Source organism: Lynx canadensis, chromosome E2 (assembly GCF_007474595.2).
Source record: "Lynx canadensis isolate LIC74 chromosome E2, mLynCan4.pri.v2, whole genome shotgun sequence".
Lineage (NCBI taxonomy): Eukaryota > Metazoa > Chordata > Mammalia > Carnivora > Felidae > Lynx > Lynx canadensis.
The window spans coordinates 53,956,810-53,976,848 of NC_044317.1; the positions used below are offsets into that span (position 1 = coordinate 53,956,810).

Below are 20,039 nucleotides of genomic sequence, written 5' to 3' on the forward strand. Positions count from 1 at the left end.
GTATTTACTGAGCAACTACTGTGTGTCATTATCTATCGCTGATAGATCGTAAGACCCCCCACCCCCAGAGCCACGTGACTGAAGACAAGCACCATTTCATTACATCCCATCCTTCTGTGGGTCAGCCGTGGCTCTCTTAGGCAGTCACTGTGATGTGGCTGGGTGTGGACGTCTGGTGTCTCGGTGCTCCTTTGTGTGGCTTCTGTCCCCACAGGAGAGCCTGAATTTCTTAAAAAAAAATTTTTCTTTAACGTTTATTCATTTTTGAGAGACAGAGACAGAGCGTGAGGGAGGGAGGGGCAGAGAGAGGGAGACACAGAATCCGAAGCGGGGCTCCAGGCTCCGAGCTGTCAGCACAGAGCCCGACGCGGGGCTCGAACGCACAAACTGTGAGATCTTGACCTGAGCCAAAGTCGGACGCTCAACTGACAGAGCCACCCAGGCGCCCCGAGCCTGGATTTCTTAACTGACAGCTCAGGGCTCTGAGGGGGGGAAGCAGAAGCCTCCAGGCCCTGTAGGAGCCTCTGGAACTGACAGAGCACCACTTACGCTGAATTCTATAGATCAGGGGTTGGCCTGGCAAATACTGTCCGTAAAAGGCCAGACAGCAACTATTTCACACTCTGGAGGCCTCTGTGTTTCTGTCACAAGCACTCACTTCTGCCGTTGTAGCGTGAAAGCAGCCGCAGATCGTACGTAGTCCAATAAGCGTGACTGTGTCCCAATAAAACTTTATTTATAAAAATAGGTGGTGGGCCAGATTTGTTTGACCTGCACACTGTGGTTTGCAGACCGCTGAACTTAAAGCCCTCATAGGCTCAGCCCAGATTCACTGGGTTTAAATTAGACTCTGTCCCTGGGTGGGGACGTGGCGAAGAATCTGCCGCCACCTTTAACCCGTCACAGCGAGGACTAGGCTAGGCACAGGGTATATGGCAATGGCATTGAACAAACTAGAAAACCATTCATGTCCTCACAGGGAGATGGGGGAAAGGGATGCTAGATGAGTCACCATAGGGAATAAATATAATCACATATCGTGCACAGTTATGAACTGTTAGGGACGCCTGCGGTTACACTCAATCCGTTAAGCATCTGACTTCGGCTCAGGTCATGATCTCACAGTTGGTGAGTTCGAGCCCCACGTCGGGCTCTGTGCTGTCAGCACAGAGCCCCTCTTCAGATCCTCTGTCCCCCCCTCTCTCTATTCCTACCCCGCTTGCTCTCTCTCTCTCTCTCTTAAAAATAAATAAACATTAAAAAAACTGTTAGAAAAGAAGACTATGAAGGTCCCTCCACTGTTCTAGGGGTAGTCAGGGAAGCCTTCCTCGACGCAATGAAGCCTGAGATGAGAGGTCAAAGACGCATAGGGGTTTTCTGGAACGTTCCTTTGGTGCAATGGCTATTCTATTCTCCTCTGTTCTATTTCTTTCTTTTCTTTTAAGTTTTTTAATGTTTATTTAATTTTGAGAGAGAGAGAGAGAGAGGGTGCGAGCAGGGGAGGGACAGAGAGAGAGTGAGACACAGAATCCGAAGCAGGCTCCAGACTCCGAGCCGTCAGCCCAGAGCCCGATGCGGGGCTCAGACCCACGAACAGCGAGATCATGACCTGAGCCGAAGTCGGGCGCTCAACCAACTGAGCCACCCAGGCGCCCCTCTATTTCTTTCTTTTTTTTTTTTAATTTTTTTTTTTTCAACGTTTATTTATTTGTGGGACAGAGAGAGACAGAGCATGAACGGGGGAGGGGCAGAGAGAGAGGGAGACACAGAATCGGAAACAGGCTCCAGGCTCTGAGCCATCAGCCCAGAGCCCGACGCGGGGCTCGAACCCACGGATCGCGAGATCGTGACCTGGCTGAAGTCGGACGCTCAACCGACTGCGCCACCCAGGCGCCCCTATTTCTTTCTTTTTAAGGGTAGTGCGAACACAGTGCATTGGTTTCCAGAACCACTCACGGTTTGAAAAGTGCTTCTCAAATGCTAACGTGTGCAGGAATCCCATGGAAAGCTTGTTAAAATGCCGATTCTGATCCCGTGGGTCTGGGGTGCAGCCTGACATGCAGCATTTCCAAAAAGCTCCCGTTCGGTGCCGATGCCGCTGGCCCACAAACCATACTCTGAGCCGTATGGATCCAGGAGGCATTGGAGTGCGCCCGCCCTGCAAGGATGTTCGCCCAGTGTTGTTTACAATCGCAAAAACGAATTGGAAGGAACCTCAGTGCCCACGAGTGGGGAGGCGGGTCAATGAATGCCTGGGGTGCATGGAACCATGGCATCTACCTGGTGGTTACTGGGTGTGAACCGGTGGGCGGGTCTGCGGACCCAAGAGAGATGGGAGAGGAGGGAAGGGTTTGGGAGCAGAAGGCTCAGGGAAGGGTGGAGATGAGCGTGGAGGGGGGCTGTCCTGACCGCCCCCACACTCCCCACGTCCCTCAGGAGCGGAGGCTGCTGGAGGAGCGTCTGGCCGAGTTCTCGTCGCAGGCGGCGGAGGAGGAGGAGAAGATCAAGAGCCTCAATAAGCTTCGACTCAAATACGAGGCCACGATTGCGGACATGGAGGGTGAGCGCCGCCCCCCGGGGAAGCCAGGGGAGCCTGCACAGGGTGGGGGGAGCCTGTGCGCGCTCCGCGGCCGGCCGGGGGTGGTGGTGGGGACGTTGGGGGAGCCTCCTGCGTTATGGGGGGCGGGGTGGATGTTGGGTGAGTCTCCTGCGCTATGGAGCCTCAGCGGTCCAATCTGTTAAATGGGGGTCAGGAAAGATGGCTCGAGACAGATTGGGTGCCTTCCCAGCTCTTAGGTTATTTCTGTCACTCTGGATGGCCGTTCTCTTGCTCTCTCCCTGGCGTCTTGGGTCACCCTCTCTCTCTGACCGTCCCACTGTTTCAGACACACGGTGGGCTCTCCGCCCCTTGCTATGGACTCGGTCACAGAAGCAGAAGGGACAGGGTGCAGGAGGAGGCTGCGGAGGCAGAGAGGGGAGGACAGGGCAGAGACAGGCACTGAGCGGGAGCAGGGCAGTCACTTGGGGGTCACTTGAGGAGAGGACGGCACCTGGGGGTCCGGCCCAGGGTCCGGGAAGCTGGAAAGAGGGGGGCGCAGAGGGAGATGCCTTGCGGCGGCTTTCCCCCCACCCTGGCCAGTGCCGGGGGCGGGGCCGCGGGTCTCGGGGAGCCGCCGGGCGCTGGGGGCTGGCGCCCCGGTGCATGACCCCCCACTCCCGCCCCCAGACCGCCTGCGGAAGGAGGAGAAGGGCCGCCAGGAGCTGGAGAAGCTGAAGCGGCGGCTGGACGGGGAGAGCTCGGAGCTGCAGGAGCAGATGGCCGAGCAGCAGCAGCGCGCGGAGGAGCTGCGGGCCCAGCTGGGCCGCAAGGAAGTGGAACTGCAGGCCGCCCTGGCCAGGTGCGGGGGGCGGGGACGCGCGCGGGGCTCCCCAGGGAGCCTCCACCCGCGCCCTCGGAGCCTCAGTGTCCCCTCCTGTAAACTGGACCTGGCGAGAGCCCCAAGGCCGCCTGGTTAAGGAGAGGGCGGACCGAGGCCCCGCCGGTCTAGTAACTTGCCCGGGTCCGGGCGCGAAACAGGATCGGCCGTGATCCGACAAGTGCCGTGGCCGCGAGAGGAATCGCAGTATTAGAATCACGGGCATTCGCAATCAGGGAGCACCTCCTGTGTGCCAGATTCCGTGGTCGGTATTGCGAATGCCTTTTCCCCGCTGTGCTTCACGCCGTCGCAGAGCCCTTGGTTATCGGTGCAGCTCAGGGTCAGAGACGTTAAGACGTGGGGAAAAGCGTGTGTCTCACCATCAGCGGTGCACGAGGTGGTGTGCGTGGTTAAGAGCGCGCAGCGTTGTCTGGCCCCCGGGTTCACGCGTGGGCCCCGCCCACTTCTGCCCACCTGACCTCGCTCCTGGGGCATCGCCTCCCTGGCCTCGGTTTCTTCGTCGGGAAAATGGGTGAGATTGCAGGAGGTGCCTGGGTGACTCAGTCGGTTGTGTCAGACTCTTGATTTCGGCTCAGGTCATGATCTTACAGCTCGTGAGTTCAAGTCCTGTGCGGGGCTCTGCGCCGACAGCTCGGAGCCTGCTTGGGATTCTCTCTCTCTCCCTCTCTCTGTCCCTCCCCCACGCATGCTCTCTCTCGCTAAATTAAAACCAAAAAAAAAATCTTTTTTTAAATGGGAGTGATTTCTTCTAAGGTTAGTGTGGGGATTAAATAAGAAAGCGCTGATAAAACGCTGGGCGTCCCCTAAGCCCTCAGCTATCGCGGGTGTGTCTGTTACTGTTTCTCCTTATTTTATTCACCTATTCTCGTTATGTTTTCTTTTTTTTTTTTTTTAATTGAGGGTAATTTTACGTAACCATTTTATTTTTTTTTAAGATTTTATTTAAAAACTTTTTTTTTATGTTTATTCATCTTTGAGAGAGAGACAGACAGAGTGTGAGTAGGTAAAGGGCAGAGAAAGAGGGAGACACGGAACCCGAAGCAGCCTCCAGGATCCGAGCTGTCAGCACAGAGCCCAATGCGGTGCGCAAACTCATGAACCGTGAGATCATGACCTGAGCCGAAGTCAGATGCTCAACGGACTGAGCCACCCAGACGCTCCTAAAAGATTTTATTTTTAGACAATCTCCACACCCGCTGTGGGGCTCAAACTCATGACCCCGAGATCAAGAGTCACATGCTCCTCGGACTGAGCCAGCCCGGTGCCCCCATAACAAGACCATTTTGAAGTGTACCATTCAGTGGCGTTTGTGGGTTCACACTGTGGTGCAGCCATCACCTCTGTATTGTTCCAGAACATGTTCATTCCCCCAGAAGGAAGCCCAGTACCCATCAGGCAGTCCTGGCCCGTGACCCCCTCCTTTAGGCCCCGCACCAGTCTGCTTCTTGTTCACATGGGACTTGCCTGTTCCTGATAGTTCACATAAGAGGAAACACAAAACACGTAGCCTTTTGTGCTCTTATGATTATTTTTATTGCCATCCTCCCAGCAGCTCCGTGAAGTGGGGTGTCGTGTCCTCTTACGGACCAGGAGCCTGCAGCTCAGAGAGGTTGTCACTTAACCAGGGCAGGTGGCCGAGCAGGGGATACAAACCCTGGGCTGCATGACTCCATGTGTAATTTCTTTCTTTCTTTCTTTCTTTCTTTCTTTCTTTCTTTCTTTCTTTCTTTCTTTCTTTTTTGAGAGGGAAAGAGAGAGGGCGCCAGTGAGCTAGAGCCAGAGAGAGAGAGAGAGAGAGAGGAAGAGAGAGGGAGAGAGAAAGAAAGAATCCCATGAGAGGCAGAGAGAGGAAGAAAGGGAGAGAGAAGTGGGGCTCAAGCTCACCCCATGTGGGACTCGGACTCACAAAACCATGACATCATGACCTGAGCCAAAGTCAGATGCTTCACGAGGGAGCCCCCAGGTGCCCCATGAGCAATTTCACCCGCGGTCCATGCTGCCCCTCCATTCGACTTCTCTTTGCAAGAGGCCGTGTCTCACGGGGGCCATGAGGCAGGCTGCTGGGGTCAGCTCTGCCACTCGCTGACCGTGTGACCTGGGCAAGTATTTTCCCACTCTGTACCTCAGTTTCCTCATTCGGTGTGGTCATTAAATGAGACGATAAAGCAAAGGGTCATATGTGGCAGGAGCTCGGTAAGCGTCCCTGTGGTTACTCGTGGTGTCATTCCCATTTTACAGCTGAGAAAACCGAGGCTCTGAGTACTGAGCGTGTGCCCAAGGGCTGAGCTGGGATTTCACCCCGGGATGGGCCGCCCCCAAATCCACACCAAGCCTCCCCGCCCCCAGAAATCATCCCTGCCCTCTGCCTGTCCCCGTACCAACTCCGTGGCCCCTGTCCACCCCCAGGGCGGAGGAGGAAGGCGGGGCCCGGGCCCAGCTGCTCAAATCCCTGCGGGAGGCGCAAGCAGGGCTGGCCGAGGCCCAGGAGGACCTGGAGACCGAGCGGGCGGCCAGGGCCAAGGCAGAGAAGCAGCGCAGGGACCTGGGCGAGGAGCTGGAGGCGCTACGGAGCGAGCTGGAGGACACGCTGGACTCCACCAACGCGCAGCAGGAGCTCCGGTGAGGCCGGACCGCCCTGCGGGTGGCACAGCCGGGGTCTCTGAGGGGCAGGGGCGGGGCGAGGGGCGGTGGGGAGAAGGACTTGGGGCGCGAGCCCTTCGTGGACGCAAAGGTTTAGCCATTCACCAGTTGATTATGGAACATCAGCTCTGCCCCTAGTCTGGGCCAAGCTGGGGGAAGGAGATGAGTCAGACACAGGGGTTTGCCAGGAACTGCCCGGCAGATTCTGGCAAAGGGACCCAATCGAGAACAAAGTGTGCTCTAAGGGAGCAGCACAGGCATTGTGGGTGGAAAGAGAAAGCCCCTACACCGTGTCTGTGGAGGAAGTCCAGGCAGACTTCCTTTGAGAAAGGGCCTTTTGGGTAGGGTTTTGAAGGATGCGCAGGAGTTCGCCCTCAAAGCCACACTCCTCCCACGGTTCCCGCCCAGACCCCTTAGGGAATGTAGAGTGAGGTCCTCCTCCTTGAAGGGAAACAATCAAAGGAGGCACACCCAGCTGTCAAGAGGACTCCCCCAAAGGCCCTGCCTCTCTTCTGAAATGCTGTTCCCTGTTCGCCTCCTTCAATGCAAGGTCCAAGAGGGAGCAGGAGGTGACGGAGTTGAAGAAGGCTCTGGAGGAGGAGACGCGTGTTCACGAAGTGGCGGTGCAGGAGCTGAGACAGCGCCACGGCCAGGCCCTGGGAGAGCTGGCCGAACAGCTGGAACAGGCCCGGAGGGTGGGTTGGGACAGGAAAGGGGGCTTCTGAGGGGCTGGGGGAGGGGGAGCCAGGAGCAGAGGAGGGGCTTCCTGGTTCTAGGCCGGCTCGTGTTTCCTCGTGTGTCCATTTTGCTCTTGTTTCCTTTCATTCGGCAAACGTGGAGCAAATACCATGTTCTGGGGGTGGTCCTGGGGACCCCGTAGTGGGTAGTGGGGGTAGTGGGGACCCCAGTGTTCTCTGTGGTGGAGCTCACATGTTAGCGGGAGAGGCAAAGACTGAACAATATCGACACATTCATGATATGTACTGGGGGAAACATACGTCTGAGTGGAAAACCGAGGGAGGTGGGGGGTGAGCCATCCGGCGCCACAGGGAAGCATGTTCCAGGCCGCCGGGACAGCCAGTGCAAAGGCCCCGGGGCAGGAAGGTGTCTGGGGATTTAAGGACCAGTGAGGCGTTCCAGGCAGAGGGATCAGCCAGCGCCAAGACCCTGAAGCAGGAGTTTGCCCGGTGGAGGGAGGAAGCATAAATCTTGGCCGGTCTCTCTCCCTTGCCAGAGCAAAGGTACGTGGGAGAAGACCCGGATGGCCCTGGAGGCCGAGGTGTCTGAGCTACGGGCGGAGCTGAGCAGCCTACAGACCTCGCGTCAGGAGGGCGAGCAGCGGAGGCGCCGCCTGGAGTCCCAGCTGCAGGAGGTGCAGGGCCGGGCCGGCGACGGGGAGCGGGCGCGAGCAGAGGCTACAGAGAAGCTGCAGCGAGCCCAGGTGAGGAGCGGGGCAGCCGGGCCGCCTCTCTGGGCTTCGGTTTGCTCCACGGCAGCCCTGTCGTCCCTTCCAACTCCTCCAACACAGTCACGCATGAGCAGCTAGTGTTTGGTGAGCAAATACTCTGTACCGAATATCCTGTGTATTTCACCAAATCTTCCCGACTTCTCCTTTGAAGGAAGTGCTAATATGGTTCCCATTTTACACACAAGGAAACCGAGGCCCGGGGAGGTGAAGCTGATTGTCCAAGACCCCCCCAGAGCCTAAAGTCAAACCCAGGCATGCCTGAGCCTGTACCTCTTAACCCTACCATGACTCCCACCCTCCTAGAAGAAGTAAACAATCCGTATTCTGATTAGAAAAGCTCCGTGTGAACGCGTGGAACTGTGTGGGGACAATATCACACTGTGACCGTTCAAAGAAATGCAGCCCTTTTAAAAAATGTTTACTTATTTTTGAGAGAGAGAGAGAGACGGAGCACAAACGGGGGAGGGAAAGAGAGAGAGGGAGACGCAGAATCTGAAACAGGCTCCAGGCTCCGAGCTGTCAGCAGAGAGCCCGATGGACGCGGGGCTCGAACCCATGAACTGCGAGATCACGACCTGAGCTGAAGTCGGACACTCAACCGGCGGAGCCACTCAGGCGCCCCAAGAAATGCGGACTTTTAAATTTTAATCTTACTATGCGTTTTAACTAAATGACCGATACTTTTGCGGTACTAAGACTATACAAAGAAGCAAAGAACGAAGGGAAGAGCGAATTGTAATTGTCCAACTCCTCCAGGGGAAAACATCATTACAGTTTTTAGTGTCCAAATTAAAAGTAGTGCGTTGGGGTTAGGGTAAAAAATTAAGCTGCTATCACAAAGGCATCCCGGAATCCATCAGCTTAAATAAAAGGCATGTGTCTTTCCCTCTCGAGAAGGAGACTCAGGGCAGGCAGTGGAGGCCAGCAGGATACTATGCTCCACGAGGTCAGCCCAGATCCCGGTTCCTTAGTTTGTCGATTTGATGACCCCTGAGAGCATTGTCGTCTTCAGAGTCGGATCTGGGTTATGGGCACATCTGGGATCCTGCTTAGGAAGCGGGAAAGAGAGGAAGTGACAAAATGTGCATCCATCACTCTGCTTGTATTCCATTGGCCATAACACAATCTGAGCCACCCAGGCACCCCAAATATTTTTTTTTAATTTTTTTTGACGTTTTATTTATTTTTGAGACAGAGAGAGACAGAGCATGAATGGGGGAGGGGCAGAGGGAGAGGGAGACACAGAATCGGAAACAGGCTCCAGGCTCTGAGCCGTCAGCCCAGAGCCCGACGCGGGGCTCGAACTCACGGACCGCGAGATCGTGACCTGAGCCGAAGTCGGACGCTCAACCGACTGAGCCACCCAGGCGCCCCCCGAATATTTTTTTAAGTAATCTCTACACCCAGCGTGGGACTTGAACTCACAACCCCAAGATCGAGTCGCGTGCTCCACCGACTGAGCCAGCCAGGTTTTTCATCACCCTCCAAAAGGAATACTATATTCTGCAGCTACCATCCCCCAGTTCCCCCCACCTCCCCTCCCCCCCTCCCCCCCGCCGCCAAACACAACCCTATTCCCCTTTCTGTCTCTTTAAATTCCCTGCCCTGGGCGTTTCGTATCGGTGGAATCATACGATGTTTGTCCTTTGGGGTCTGGCGTCTTTCACCCAGCGTAATGCTCTCAAGGTTCACCCGTGCCGTAGCGCGTTATCAGCGCTTTGTTCCTTTGTACTTCGTTCCTTCCATCGTACGGAGACGCTCCATTTCGTTCCCCTGTGCCTCAGCCAGTGGACATTTGGGTAGTGTCCACGTTTCGGGCCACGGCGAACGGTGCCGCCCAGAACATTCCCTACGCGGTTTTGCAGAGATCTACGTTTCCCGTTCTCGTGGGCACATGCCTAGGAGTGGAATTGTCGTGTAACCGTTTGAGGAGCCGCCAGGCTGTTTTCCACAGCAGCTGCCCCACGTGACGTCCCCGCCAGCCCAGGGTGGCAGGGATGTGAGGGGGAGGAGCGGCAGGGGCCACCGGCTGGAAGCCGCCACTGGAAGGTGCCCCTTCCCCGCAGGCTGAACTGGAGAACGTGTCTGGGGCCCTGAGTGAGGCCGAGTCCAGAGCCATCCGGCTGAGCAAGGAGCTGAGCAGCACGGAGGCCCAGCTTCACGATGCCCAGGTGAGCCAGCCCCCCCCCCGCCCCCACGCCCAGCCCCCCACGCCTCCCCACCGCCGCCCTCACCTGACCTCCGCTCTGCCCTCCGTGTGCAGGAGCTGCTGCAAGAGGAGACCAGGGCGAAGCTGGCCTTGGGGTCCCGGGTGCGAGGCCTGGAGGCCGAGGTGGCGGGGCTGCGGGAGCAGCTGGACGAGGAAGCCGTCGCCAGGGAGCGGGCGGGCCGGGAGCTGCAGACCGCCCAGGCCCAGGTGAGCAGTCCTGGAGGAGACCTGGGGGGGCCGCCACACCCCCGGCGGCCCCCCTCCTCGTCCCTGACCCTCCCGCAGCCCTCAAAGTGTCGGTCCGAGCCCATCCGACTCCGTCTCACCCCTGCTCTGTGTCCGCACAGCCCTGGCCCTGCTCGGGCCTCGTCCTCTGACACCTGGATCCTCATCTGAGCCTCCCTGCAGGCCTCCCCGCCTCCAGTTTCTCCCCTTCCGGCACATCCTCCACGCGGTCTTTCTGCCACAGAGCTGCCCCCTGCTTCTGCCCTGATGACAGCGCCCCTGGGATACAGCCCGCGCCCCGCAGCCCCGCATTTGCCGGGTTCACGTCTCACCTCCTTCCCCATCTCACACGACAAACCCTTTTCACTCTTCAGGGCTTAACGGCAGCCTCTCCTGTGGCGGGAAGTCCCTCACCGCCCCCACTCGGAGCTCCCGTGCCCTTTTTCCTCCTCGTCCCCATTCCAGTCACCTCCGGCTGCGACTTTCTCTGCCCATGGGTTCCCCTACCAGGCCGCGCGCTCCTTGAAAGGGGGACCCTATGGGAATTCGACCTTGCTCTTCAGCATAGGCCAACATGTGGGAACCTGACGTATGGGAGGCCTGGAGACAGGCCCGTTGAATGAATGAGTGATGAATGCGTGCCTGTAACTATCCTTCTTCAACTGGCAGACTCCTCTGCATACTTCGGGACCCATCTCAGATGCCCCCGCCTCCAGGAAGTCTCTCTGGAATGTTCTAAGCAAATTCTAAATGCCTCCTGTGGACTCCCATGCCTGTTCTACCGTAGCCTCCACCAGCCTGACCCTGACGCTCAGTCTCCCCCATCAGAGTGGGGGTTCCCCAGGGCAGAATCCAAGTCTGATTCATCTTCTGGGTCCCCGTGGGAGTAATTTTAATGCCCCAGAGAAGCTGAGGTTCACAGAACTCACCACCTCAACCCTCCTCCGAGGCAGAAGAGCCCAGGGCGGCGAGTCTTTTCCCTCTTCAGGCCTCAGTCTCCTCGTCCGGGGAATGGGGCACTACCTCGGTGGCAGCCATGACTGTCACCCACTCCTCCTCTCCCCCCCCTCACCCTCCCCCTCCCCGCAGCTCTCGGAGTGGCGGCGCCGCCAGGAGGAGGAAGCGGGCGCGCTGGAGGCCGGCGAGGAGGCGCGGCGGCGGGCGGCGCGCGAGGCCGAGGCCCTGACCCAGCGCCTGGCGGAAAAGACGGAGGCGGCGGAGCGGCTGGAGCGGGGCCGTCGCCGGCTGCAGCAGGAGCTGGACGACGCCACCGTGGACCTGGAACAACAGCGGCAGCTCGTGAGCACGCTGGAGAAGAAGCAGCGCAAGTTCGACCAGGTGGGGCGCCGCAGGTTGCCCGGTGGGGAGTCGGGATGCTCTTTCACGCTTCCACGGTCACGGTCATTGCGTGGAACTGGGAATACGGGCTGTCACAGCTCAGCTGTGAACTCGGGGGGGGGGGGTGCTCGGGCAGGATGCTTCTTCTTTTTTTTTTTTTTTAATTTTTTTTTTTTTCAACGTTTATTTATTTTTGGGACAGAGAGACAGAGCATGAACGGGGGAGGGGCAGAGAGAGAGGGAGACACAGAATCAGAAACAGGCTCCAGGCTCCGAGCCATCAGCCCAGAGCCTGACGCGGGGCTCTAACTCACGGAGTGCGAGATCGTGACCTGGCTGAAGTCGGACGCTTAACCGACTGCGCCACCCAGGCGCCCCTCTTCTTTTTTTTTTTTAATTAAAAAAAAAACGTTTATTTATTTTTGAGAGAGACTGCACGAGCAAGGCTGGGGGGGAGGCGGGGCAGAGATAGGGAGACACAGAATCCCCAGCAAGCCCCAGGCTCCGAGCTGTCAGCACAGAACCCCACTTGGGGCTTGAACTCCTGAATTGCGAGATCATGACCTGAGGCGAGGTCCGAGGCTCAACCGACTGAGCCACCCAGGCGCCCCAGGATGCTTCTTTCTTCTAAATCTCTGGAAAATAGGACTCCCATCCATCCAGAGTTATGTCTCTTGTCCCACAATAATTGTTGGTAGTACCCACTTTTATTCGCCAGGATATCCTGAAGGTGCACCGGAGGGTACGTACGAGGAATAAATAAAATAACCCATCTTGCTTCTCCTCCTGACTCCCTGTGTACCCCCATTTTGGCCTCAGTTTGCCCATCTAGCTGGGTATCATATCAAGCATCTGGCACTCTGAGAGTGAAATGAAAATCACAGAAGCCCGGGGCATTAAGGTCGGACAGCCCTGAGGTTCCCATCCCAGCTCGGCCCCTTCTGGCTGTGTAGCTTCTGCAAATTGCCCCACCTCTCTGTGCTTCATCTAGAACATGTGCTTCATTCTTTTACAAAACTTCGTTTTCGCAAGATATTTATTTCACGGGCTCTTGAATTCAAGGTAAACGGTTTATTCTTTCAGCACTCTGAAGAGGTCATTCCATTATCTGTGGCTTCCATTGTTTCAGATGAAAAGTTAGCAATTTTTTTTTTTTTTTTTAATCCTGTGTCTTTGTAGGGAATATGATGTTTTTCTAGCTGGTTTAATTTTCTTCTCTTTATCTTTGATTCTTAGTTTGGCTATGATATATCCGGCTGTGGGCTTTTGTATTTATTCAGCTTTGGCTGTGGGTTTGTGTTTTTGTGAAATGTGGAATTTTCGGCCGTTATTTCTTCTATATATTTCTTCTATATATTTTTCTGCCCCATTCTGTCTCTTTGCTCTTCTTCTCAGACTCCAAATGCATCTATTTTTGACTGCTTAATACTTTACCATTGAGGGGCGCCTGGGTGGCTCAGTCACTTAAGCGTCTGACTTTGGCTCAGGTCATGATCTCCCCGTTCGTGAGTTCGAGCCCTGCATCCAGCTCTGTGCTGACAGCTCAGAACCTGGAGCCTGCTTCAGATTCTGTGTGTGTCTCTCTGTGTCCCTCCCCTGCTCACACACTCTCTCTCTTTCAAAAATAAATAAAACGTTAAAAAAAAAATACTGTACCATTGATTATGCAGGGTCTATTTTCTTGTTTCTCCTAGAATTTTATATAAAATCTTTTCATATAAATCTTTTTTTTTTTTTTTGATTGGCTTCTTTCACTCAGAATTATTTTGAGATTTGTCCATGTTTTGGCATGGATTAATATTTCATTCCTCAGGGTACCTGGCTGGCTCAGTTGGTGGAGCATGTGACTCTTGATCTCCGGGTGGAGAGTTCAAGCCCCACGTTGGGCATAGAGATTATTAATTTAAAAACATTTTTAAAAGATTTTCTTAAATGTTTATTTATTTTTGAGAGAGAGACAGAGACAGAGAGAGAGAACAGGCAGGGGAGGGGCAGAGAGAAAGGGAGACAGAGAATCTCAAGCAGGCTCCGTGCTGCTAGCCCAGAGCCTGATGCGGCGCTCCAGCTTACGGGTCATGAGATCATGATCTGAAATGAAACCAAGAGTCAAATGTTTAACTGACTGAGCCACCCAGGCCCCCCCCCCCCCCAATTTTTTTTAATAATAATTTTTCCTTTTTTTTTTTTTTTTTTTTACTGCTGAGTATTATTCCTGCATAAACCACATTTTGAAAACCATTAACCTATTGATGAACATTTAAGATGTTTCTAGCTTTTGACTGTTACGAATAAAACCTTAGTCTTTCTTGGAGTGCCTGGGTGGCTCAGTCCGACTCTTGATTTCAGCTCGGGTCATGATCTTGGGGTCATGGGATTGAGCCCCACACTGGGCTCTGCACTGTGAAGCCTGCTTAAGATTTTCTTTCTCTCCCTCTGCCCCTCTGCCCCTCTCCACTGGTCACACCCTCTCTGAAAAATAAAAATAAAATAATAATATTTTTAAAAAAACCCTTAATCTTTCTAATAGGATGTAGGGGTGTGAATTCATGATTCCCTAATGAGCACCAACATTGGATATCTTTCATGTGTGTTTTTGGCATGCAAACTCTTTGGTGAAGTGTCTGTTCGAATCTTTTGCCCATTTTTTTTTGTTGGGTTGTTTCTTTTGTTTTGGGGGGGCATTGTTTCCTTTCTTATTGAATTGTGAAAGTTCTTTATGTATGGCGAATCCAAGTTCTTTACCAGATATATTGTTTTGCAACTATTTTCATCCAGTCTGTGGCTTATCTTTTTGCTTTCAAAGAGTTTTTCAGAGAGCAACCGTTTGGAATTTTGATGAAGTCCAATCTATTAACTTGTCATTTTGTGGACCATGCTTTTTAATATTGTGTCTGAGGAAATATTGCATGACCCAAGGTCACAGAGGTTTCCTGTATTTTATTCCAGAGGTTTTCTCCTTTTTGGTTTTATATGTAGGTCTCTGATCCAGATTGAGTTAATTTGTTTATATGGTGCTGTCATGGCTCCAGACTAATTTTTTATACATGGCTATCAAATTGTTCGAGCATTATTTGATGAAAAGGCTTTTTTAAAAAAACATTTTTTTAAAATGTCTATTTATTTTTGAGAGAGACAGAGACAGAATGCAAGTGGGTTAGGGGCAGAGAGAGAGGGAGACACAGAATCCGAAGCAGGCTCCAGGCTCCGAGCTGTCAGCACAGAGCCCGACGTGGGGCTCGAACTCATGAGCTGTGAGATCGTGAGCTGAGCCAAAGTCAGACGCTCAACCGACTGAGCCACCCAGGCGCCCCCTGAAAAGGCTCTCTTTACTGACTTGTTTTTATGTATATATTAAAAATCAGGGGGGCACCTGGGTGGCGCAGTCGGTTAAGCGTCCGACTTCAGCCAGGTCACGATCTCGAGGTTTGTGAGTTCGAGCCCCGCGTCGGGCTCTGGGCTGATGGCTCAGAGCCTAGAGCCTGTTTCCGATTCTGTGTCTCCCTCTCTCTCTGCTCCTCCCCCGTTCATGCTCTGTCTCTCTCTGTCCCAAAAATAAATAAACGTTGAAAAAAAAAAAATTAAAAAAAAAAAATCAGGTAGTGTCAGCTCTCTGTTTTTTAAAAAAATTTTGTTAATGTTTATTTATTTTTGAGAGAGACAGAGTCAGAGACAGAGCGTAATTGGGGGAGGGACAGAGAGAGACACACACACCCAGAATCTGAAGCAGGCTCCAGGCTCCGAGCTGTCAGCATACAGCCTGACTTGGGGCTCGAACTCACGAACCGCAAGATCATGACCTGAGACTAATTCAGACACTTAACTGACTGAGCCACCCAGGCGCCCTTCCAATCTTTTCTTCTTTTTCAGAGTTGTTTTATTTCTTCTAGGTCCTTCACATTTCCACATGTATTTTAGAATCTGTGTGTCAGTTTCTACACACAGAAGAAAAATCCTCCTGGTTTGGGAGTGCGTTCAATCTATAGATGGATCTGGGAAGAACTGACATCCTAATAACGCTGAGTTTTCTGGCCCAGGAACGTGGTCCATGTGTCCATTTGTTTAGGTTTCCTTTCCTTCAGGAATGTTTTTAGTTTCCTGTGTTCATCTTTTACATCTTTTGTCGGATTTATTTCCAAGCATTTTGTATTGTTGATGCTATTTTCAGTGGTTCCATTTTTATTTCAGTTTCTGATTGCCAGTGTATAGAAATACAATAGATTTTGATATATTGATCTTGCAATCCTATAATTTATTCGCTGAACTCACATATGAGTGAGAGTAGTTTTTTTTTATAGGTTCCATTGGGTTTTCTACATTGGTGACCGTATTTTCTATGAATGAAGACAGTTTTACTTCTTCCTTTCCTTTTTCTTCCTCTTCCTGCGGGACTCAAAATACCAGTGCAGTCGACTGCTTGATGCTCCCACACAGGTCATTAAAGCCCGGTTGATTTGTTTATGATCTTTTTTGCTTTTTCTTTTTTTCTCTATCAAGGTCATTTCTATTAACCTGTTTTTTTTTTTTTTTTTTTTTAATGCTTATTTATTTTTGAGAGTGAGAGAAAGAAAGAGCAGGGAAGGGGCGGGGGGCGGGGGGGACAGATGATCTGAAGTGGGCTCTGTGCTGACAGCAGAGAGCCTGATTCGGGGCTCGAACTCACTGGCCATGAGATCGTGACCTGAGCCAAGGTCAGATGCTTAACCAGCTGAGCCACCCAGGTGCCCCTAGATCGACCTGTTTTCAAGTTTACTGGTTCTTCTGATGTGTCCAGTCTGCTCTTAGTTTCCTCCAATGACTCGCTGATTTCAGATATGATGTTTTTCAGTCCTGGCCCTTCTAATTGGGTCTGTTTTACTTTCAAATCCCTCCTGAAAAAGCTGTGGGACTTTACACACTGTGTCCATCCGGTCCTGACATTTACTAAATGTAGTTAAAGTCCTCGTGTGATCATCCCAGGGTGGAGGTCATCCGTTGGTCTGTTTCCACAGACTGATTTTTCTCTTGACTCTGAGCCCTGTTCTCTTCCCTTTTGGCAGATCTTGCGATTTTTCTTGTTGCTAATTTCTGTGTCTTAAAACAAAACAAAACAAAAAACAGCAAAGGCTGAAGTACATTGTAAAAAATGACCTACCTGCTCTCTGTTACGACCACCCCAGGAGGAAGAAACACCCTTTCGTCTGGTGGGTTTCTAGAGTGAGGGGCTCCTCAGTTTGATCCACTCAGGAGCTGGGCACAGCTGCAACTTTAATCCCTCTACCTCCCTCTTGTGTCTCTGCCTCTGTCTGTCCGTCTGTCTCTGTCTCTCTGGCCCTGGCTGCTCCCTCCTCCCCGTCCGCTTGTACGCTCCTTTCAGCTAATCTGTTTCCTCCACCCCATCTCCCTCCACCCGGAAGCTCCTGGCAGAGGAGAAGGCGGCCGTACTGCGGGCGGTGGAGGAGCGTGAGCGGGTCGAGGCGGAGGGCCGGGAGCGCGAGGCTCGGACCCTGTCCCTGACCCGGGCCCTGGAGGAGGAGCAGGAGGCGCGGGAGGAGCTGGAGCGGCAGAACCGGGCCCTGCGGGCGGAGATGGAGGCCCTGCTGAGCAGCAAGGATGACGTTGGCAAGAACGTGAGTTGGGGGGGAGCCAGGGGGGCCCGCTCCCCCAGACACGCACGTGGGCGGCGCACGCACACCTCACGTTGGGAGCCGCACACACACGTGTGTGCTCTCACACGTGGGACGTGGGGAGACCCAACCGTCAGAGTCACGTGTTCATGCCGCGCACAGAGTGGGAGGAGAGCCAGTCGCCAAACAGGTGCTCACGGAACACACGCTGAGGGCGCCCGGGTGGCTCAGGGCCTGATCTCACAGTTTGTGAGTTCGAGTCCCATATCGGGTGAGCTCCTGCCCCTCGCTCACTTGTGCTCTCTCTCCGCCCCCCCCCCCCCCCCCCCCGCCCCACAAAAAATACACAGAGTGTGAGGGGAATCTTCCACCAGACACCTGTGTTGGTACATACACGCAGGAAGTAAGGAAGCCACCCTGCCCCCCACTGAGCACATACAGGCTCCCCACCCTCCCCAGGCCTCTGTCTTCCTCCCTGGCTCACAGGCCAGTGAGGAGTCCCCTACGCCTGTCCCCCAGTCCCCGCTCACCCAGCCAGTGTCCCAGCCTTCCGAAAACTCCGCCACGACCCTCACCCCATCCTTCCTTAAGTTTGCCCAGTAAATGTATTCACCGACGGGCACCTGGGTGGCTCAGTCCGTTGAGTGTCCGACTTCGGCTCAGGGCGTGATCTCACGGATCGCGAGTTCAAGCCCCGCATGGGGCTGTCTGCCGTCAGCGCAGAACGCGCTTCAGATCCTCTGCTCCCCGCCCCCCGCCCCTCTCCCACTCATGCTCTCTCCCTGAAAAAATAAACCAAGTAAATATTTTTTTAAAATTAAATACATAAATAAATATTTTTATGGAGTGGCCGCAAGGCCAGGTCCAGGGACACCAGCCACCATGACTGCTGATGGGAGGCACCGGACAGAATAAGCACTTCAGTGAGGCTGGACCCAGACGCTCCCGACGTCCTTCCTTATTGCCAAACAACGTCCTCTCGCGGGCACATCAGATAAAGGCTTTGTCTTCTCCACACGCTCCAGGGATGATCTGGAGAGAACCGCCAGGCCTGGGGAGAACCCCTCACCCCGCGACCTACCCTTGGCCTGTAGACCCAGGGAGACTAGAGCCAAAACTCCAGCTCCTAGTGGAACTACTAAGGTCTCTACTTCCGGAAAACTGTCAAGTTATTTGTGGCGCCTCCAGATGCCTACTTTGTGGGAAATAGGGTGTTGACAGGAGAAAGTTTAATTCCTTCCAGCAAGCAAAGCTGATTGGCAGGTGCCTGGTAGGAGGGGAAACCAGCTGGCCTCTTCCAAGGAAGGAGACCCGGTCACTGATGAGAAGTTCCAAGCGGGTCATTGGGCAGTGGGGACATGCAGATATTGTCCCTGTCCTGTGGAGTTCACAGTCCAGTGTGGGGGCGAGCGTTGCACAAAAAGACACATCAGCTCATGTTAAATGACCGTTGTGACTAAGGCTGAGTCGAGGAAGGGCTCGGGGCCAGGAGTGTGGATAACAGGCCCTGACAGGTCAAGGGACGCTTCTCTGAGGCGGTGACAGTTAAAAGAGAGGGATGGGGCGGGGGTGGGAGTGGGGGAGGATCTGAGAATTCATAAGCCCGGATCTGCCCTCACAGGGTGTTTGGGATTTGAATTTACAACTCACCAGAAGCTCTGGGGACCTCACCACCCCCCCCCCACACACACACACCCCTCCCCCCCACCCCGCCCAAGCTGAGAAAAACATCTCAGTAGACCGGGTGGTGCTCTCCTGGGAGTCTGGCACAAATGAACACTTCCCTCCGGAGCTACGTGCCTTCAACCCATGACCGCACAGGATCCCCGAAGACGAAGCCCGAGTGAAGTGAGCTCACGATGCAAAATCACAAAACCCATGAGGAAATAACCCACTGTGAGTGAGAGCCGACCTAACACACACTTGAACTGGACTCTCACGGGCTTCAGATAACACAGCTTGCAATCAGGTTATTCGTGAAATGTTTTAGGACGATTCAGATTGAGGCACATCGTGAGCTAGGTGTCAGGGAGATGGTGAGTGAACGAGCAAACTGAGAAGTGCACGTGGACCCGCTGTTTTCCCCCTTGTCCCTCGAAGCTTCCCTCACTCTGCCCTGGGCTAGATCTAGGGTCCTGGCCTCCCCCTCCCTAGTGCCGCAGGTGCCCAGAGCTCACCCTCCCGTCCCCACCAGGTGCATGAGATGGAGCGAGCCCGCCGGGCGGCAGAACAGACAGTCAGCGACCTGCGAACGCAGGTGACGGAGCTGGAGGATGAACTGACGGCGGCCGAGGACGCCAAGCTGCGCCTGGAAGTGACCGTGCAGGCTCTCAAGGCCCAGCACGAACGTGACCTGCAGGGCCGTGACGAGGTTGGCGAGGAGAGGCGGCGGCAGCTGGCCAAGCAGGTACAAGCGGTCAGGCTGGGGCTGGAGGCTGCCTGGTGCCCGCAGGCAAGAGGGGCCGAAAGTCACACTCAGCTACCTGTCGCTCGGTCATTCTTCCCGGGACCCTCCTGCTCCCCAGCGCGTTCACCCACAATAACCCACCAACCCACACATATGTCCCAGTGACGGACGGATATACCCGATGGGACGTCAACCCCCAAACCATTCACCCAGCCACCTACCACCCCGTCTGCACAGGCCCCCCACCCACACACAGCCTCCCCACCAATCCACCTCCTCTCCACCATCTGCCAGACTGCTCCATTTCCGGCAACTTCCTCTCCCCAGCACCCCCCCTCCCTGAGCCTGCCCATGTACTCACGGACCTGCTACACCCCTTCACCCACGACCTTCCTCCCTCATTCATTTACTCATCCCCTCTTCCTGTGGTCTGCGCCCGTTCATTCAGGACTCAACCCATCAAGGGATTTCCGGTGGTCTGTAGCCGGCTCATGCTGCGTGAAGAGCCAGGGGTGGGGGGTGGGAGTGGGGGAGGGGTCAGGGGTGGGGGGTTGCGTGGGAGGGGTGGGAGTTGCGGGTCAACTCCGAGGGTAGAAGGACCCTCTAGAGGTGGGCCGGTTGGGCTGGAGGGGAGAGATGGGAGCAGAGCTGGGGCAAGGGGTGGGGGGCGGGGTTGCTGGGGGAGGGGATGAGCCCAGAGCTGGGGCCCTGG

At 54.5% G+C, this 20,039-nt stretch overlaps 1 protein-coding gene across 2 annotated transcripts in view; it reads left to right on the forward strand.

Annotated features, from left to right (window-relative positions):
• Positions 1 to 20,039, forward strand: part of MYH14 (myosin heavy chain 14) — a 91,893-nt gene that overhangs the window by 56,501 nt on the left and 15,353 nt on the right. For both annotated transcript variants that reach the window (XM_030299282.1, XM_030299283.1), the window contains 10 exons: positions 2,437 to 2,560; positions 3,227 to 3,398; positions 5,844 to 6,056; positions 6,628 to 6,772; positions 7,312 to 7,518; positions 9,612 to 9,716; positions 9,809 to 9,961; positions 11,069 to 11,317; positions 16,711 to 16,923; positions 19,115 to 19,327. In XM_030299282.1, the coding sequence (XP_030155142.1) occupies positions 2,437 to 2,560; positions 3,227 to 3,398; positions 5,844 to 6,056; positions 6,628 to 6,772; positions 7,312 to 7,518; positions 9,612 to 9,716; positions 9,809 to 9,961; positions 11,069 to 11,317; positions 16,711 to 16,923; positions 19,115 to 19,327 (1,794 nt within the window). The remainder of the gene's footprint in view (positions 1 to 2,436; positions 2,561 to 3,226; positions 3,399 to 5,843; positions 6,057 to 6,627; positions 6,773 to 7,311; positions 7,519 to 9,611; positions 9,717 to 9,808; positions 9,962 to 11,068; positions 11,318 to 16,710; positions 16,924 to 19,114; positions 19,328 to 20,039) is intronic.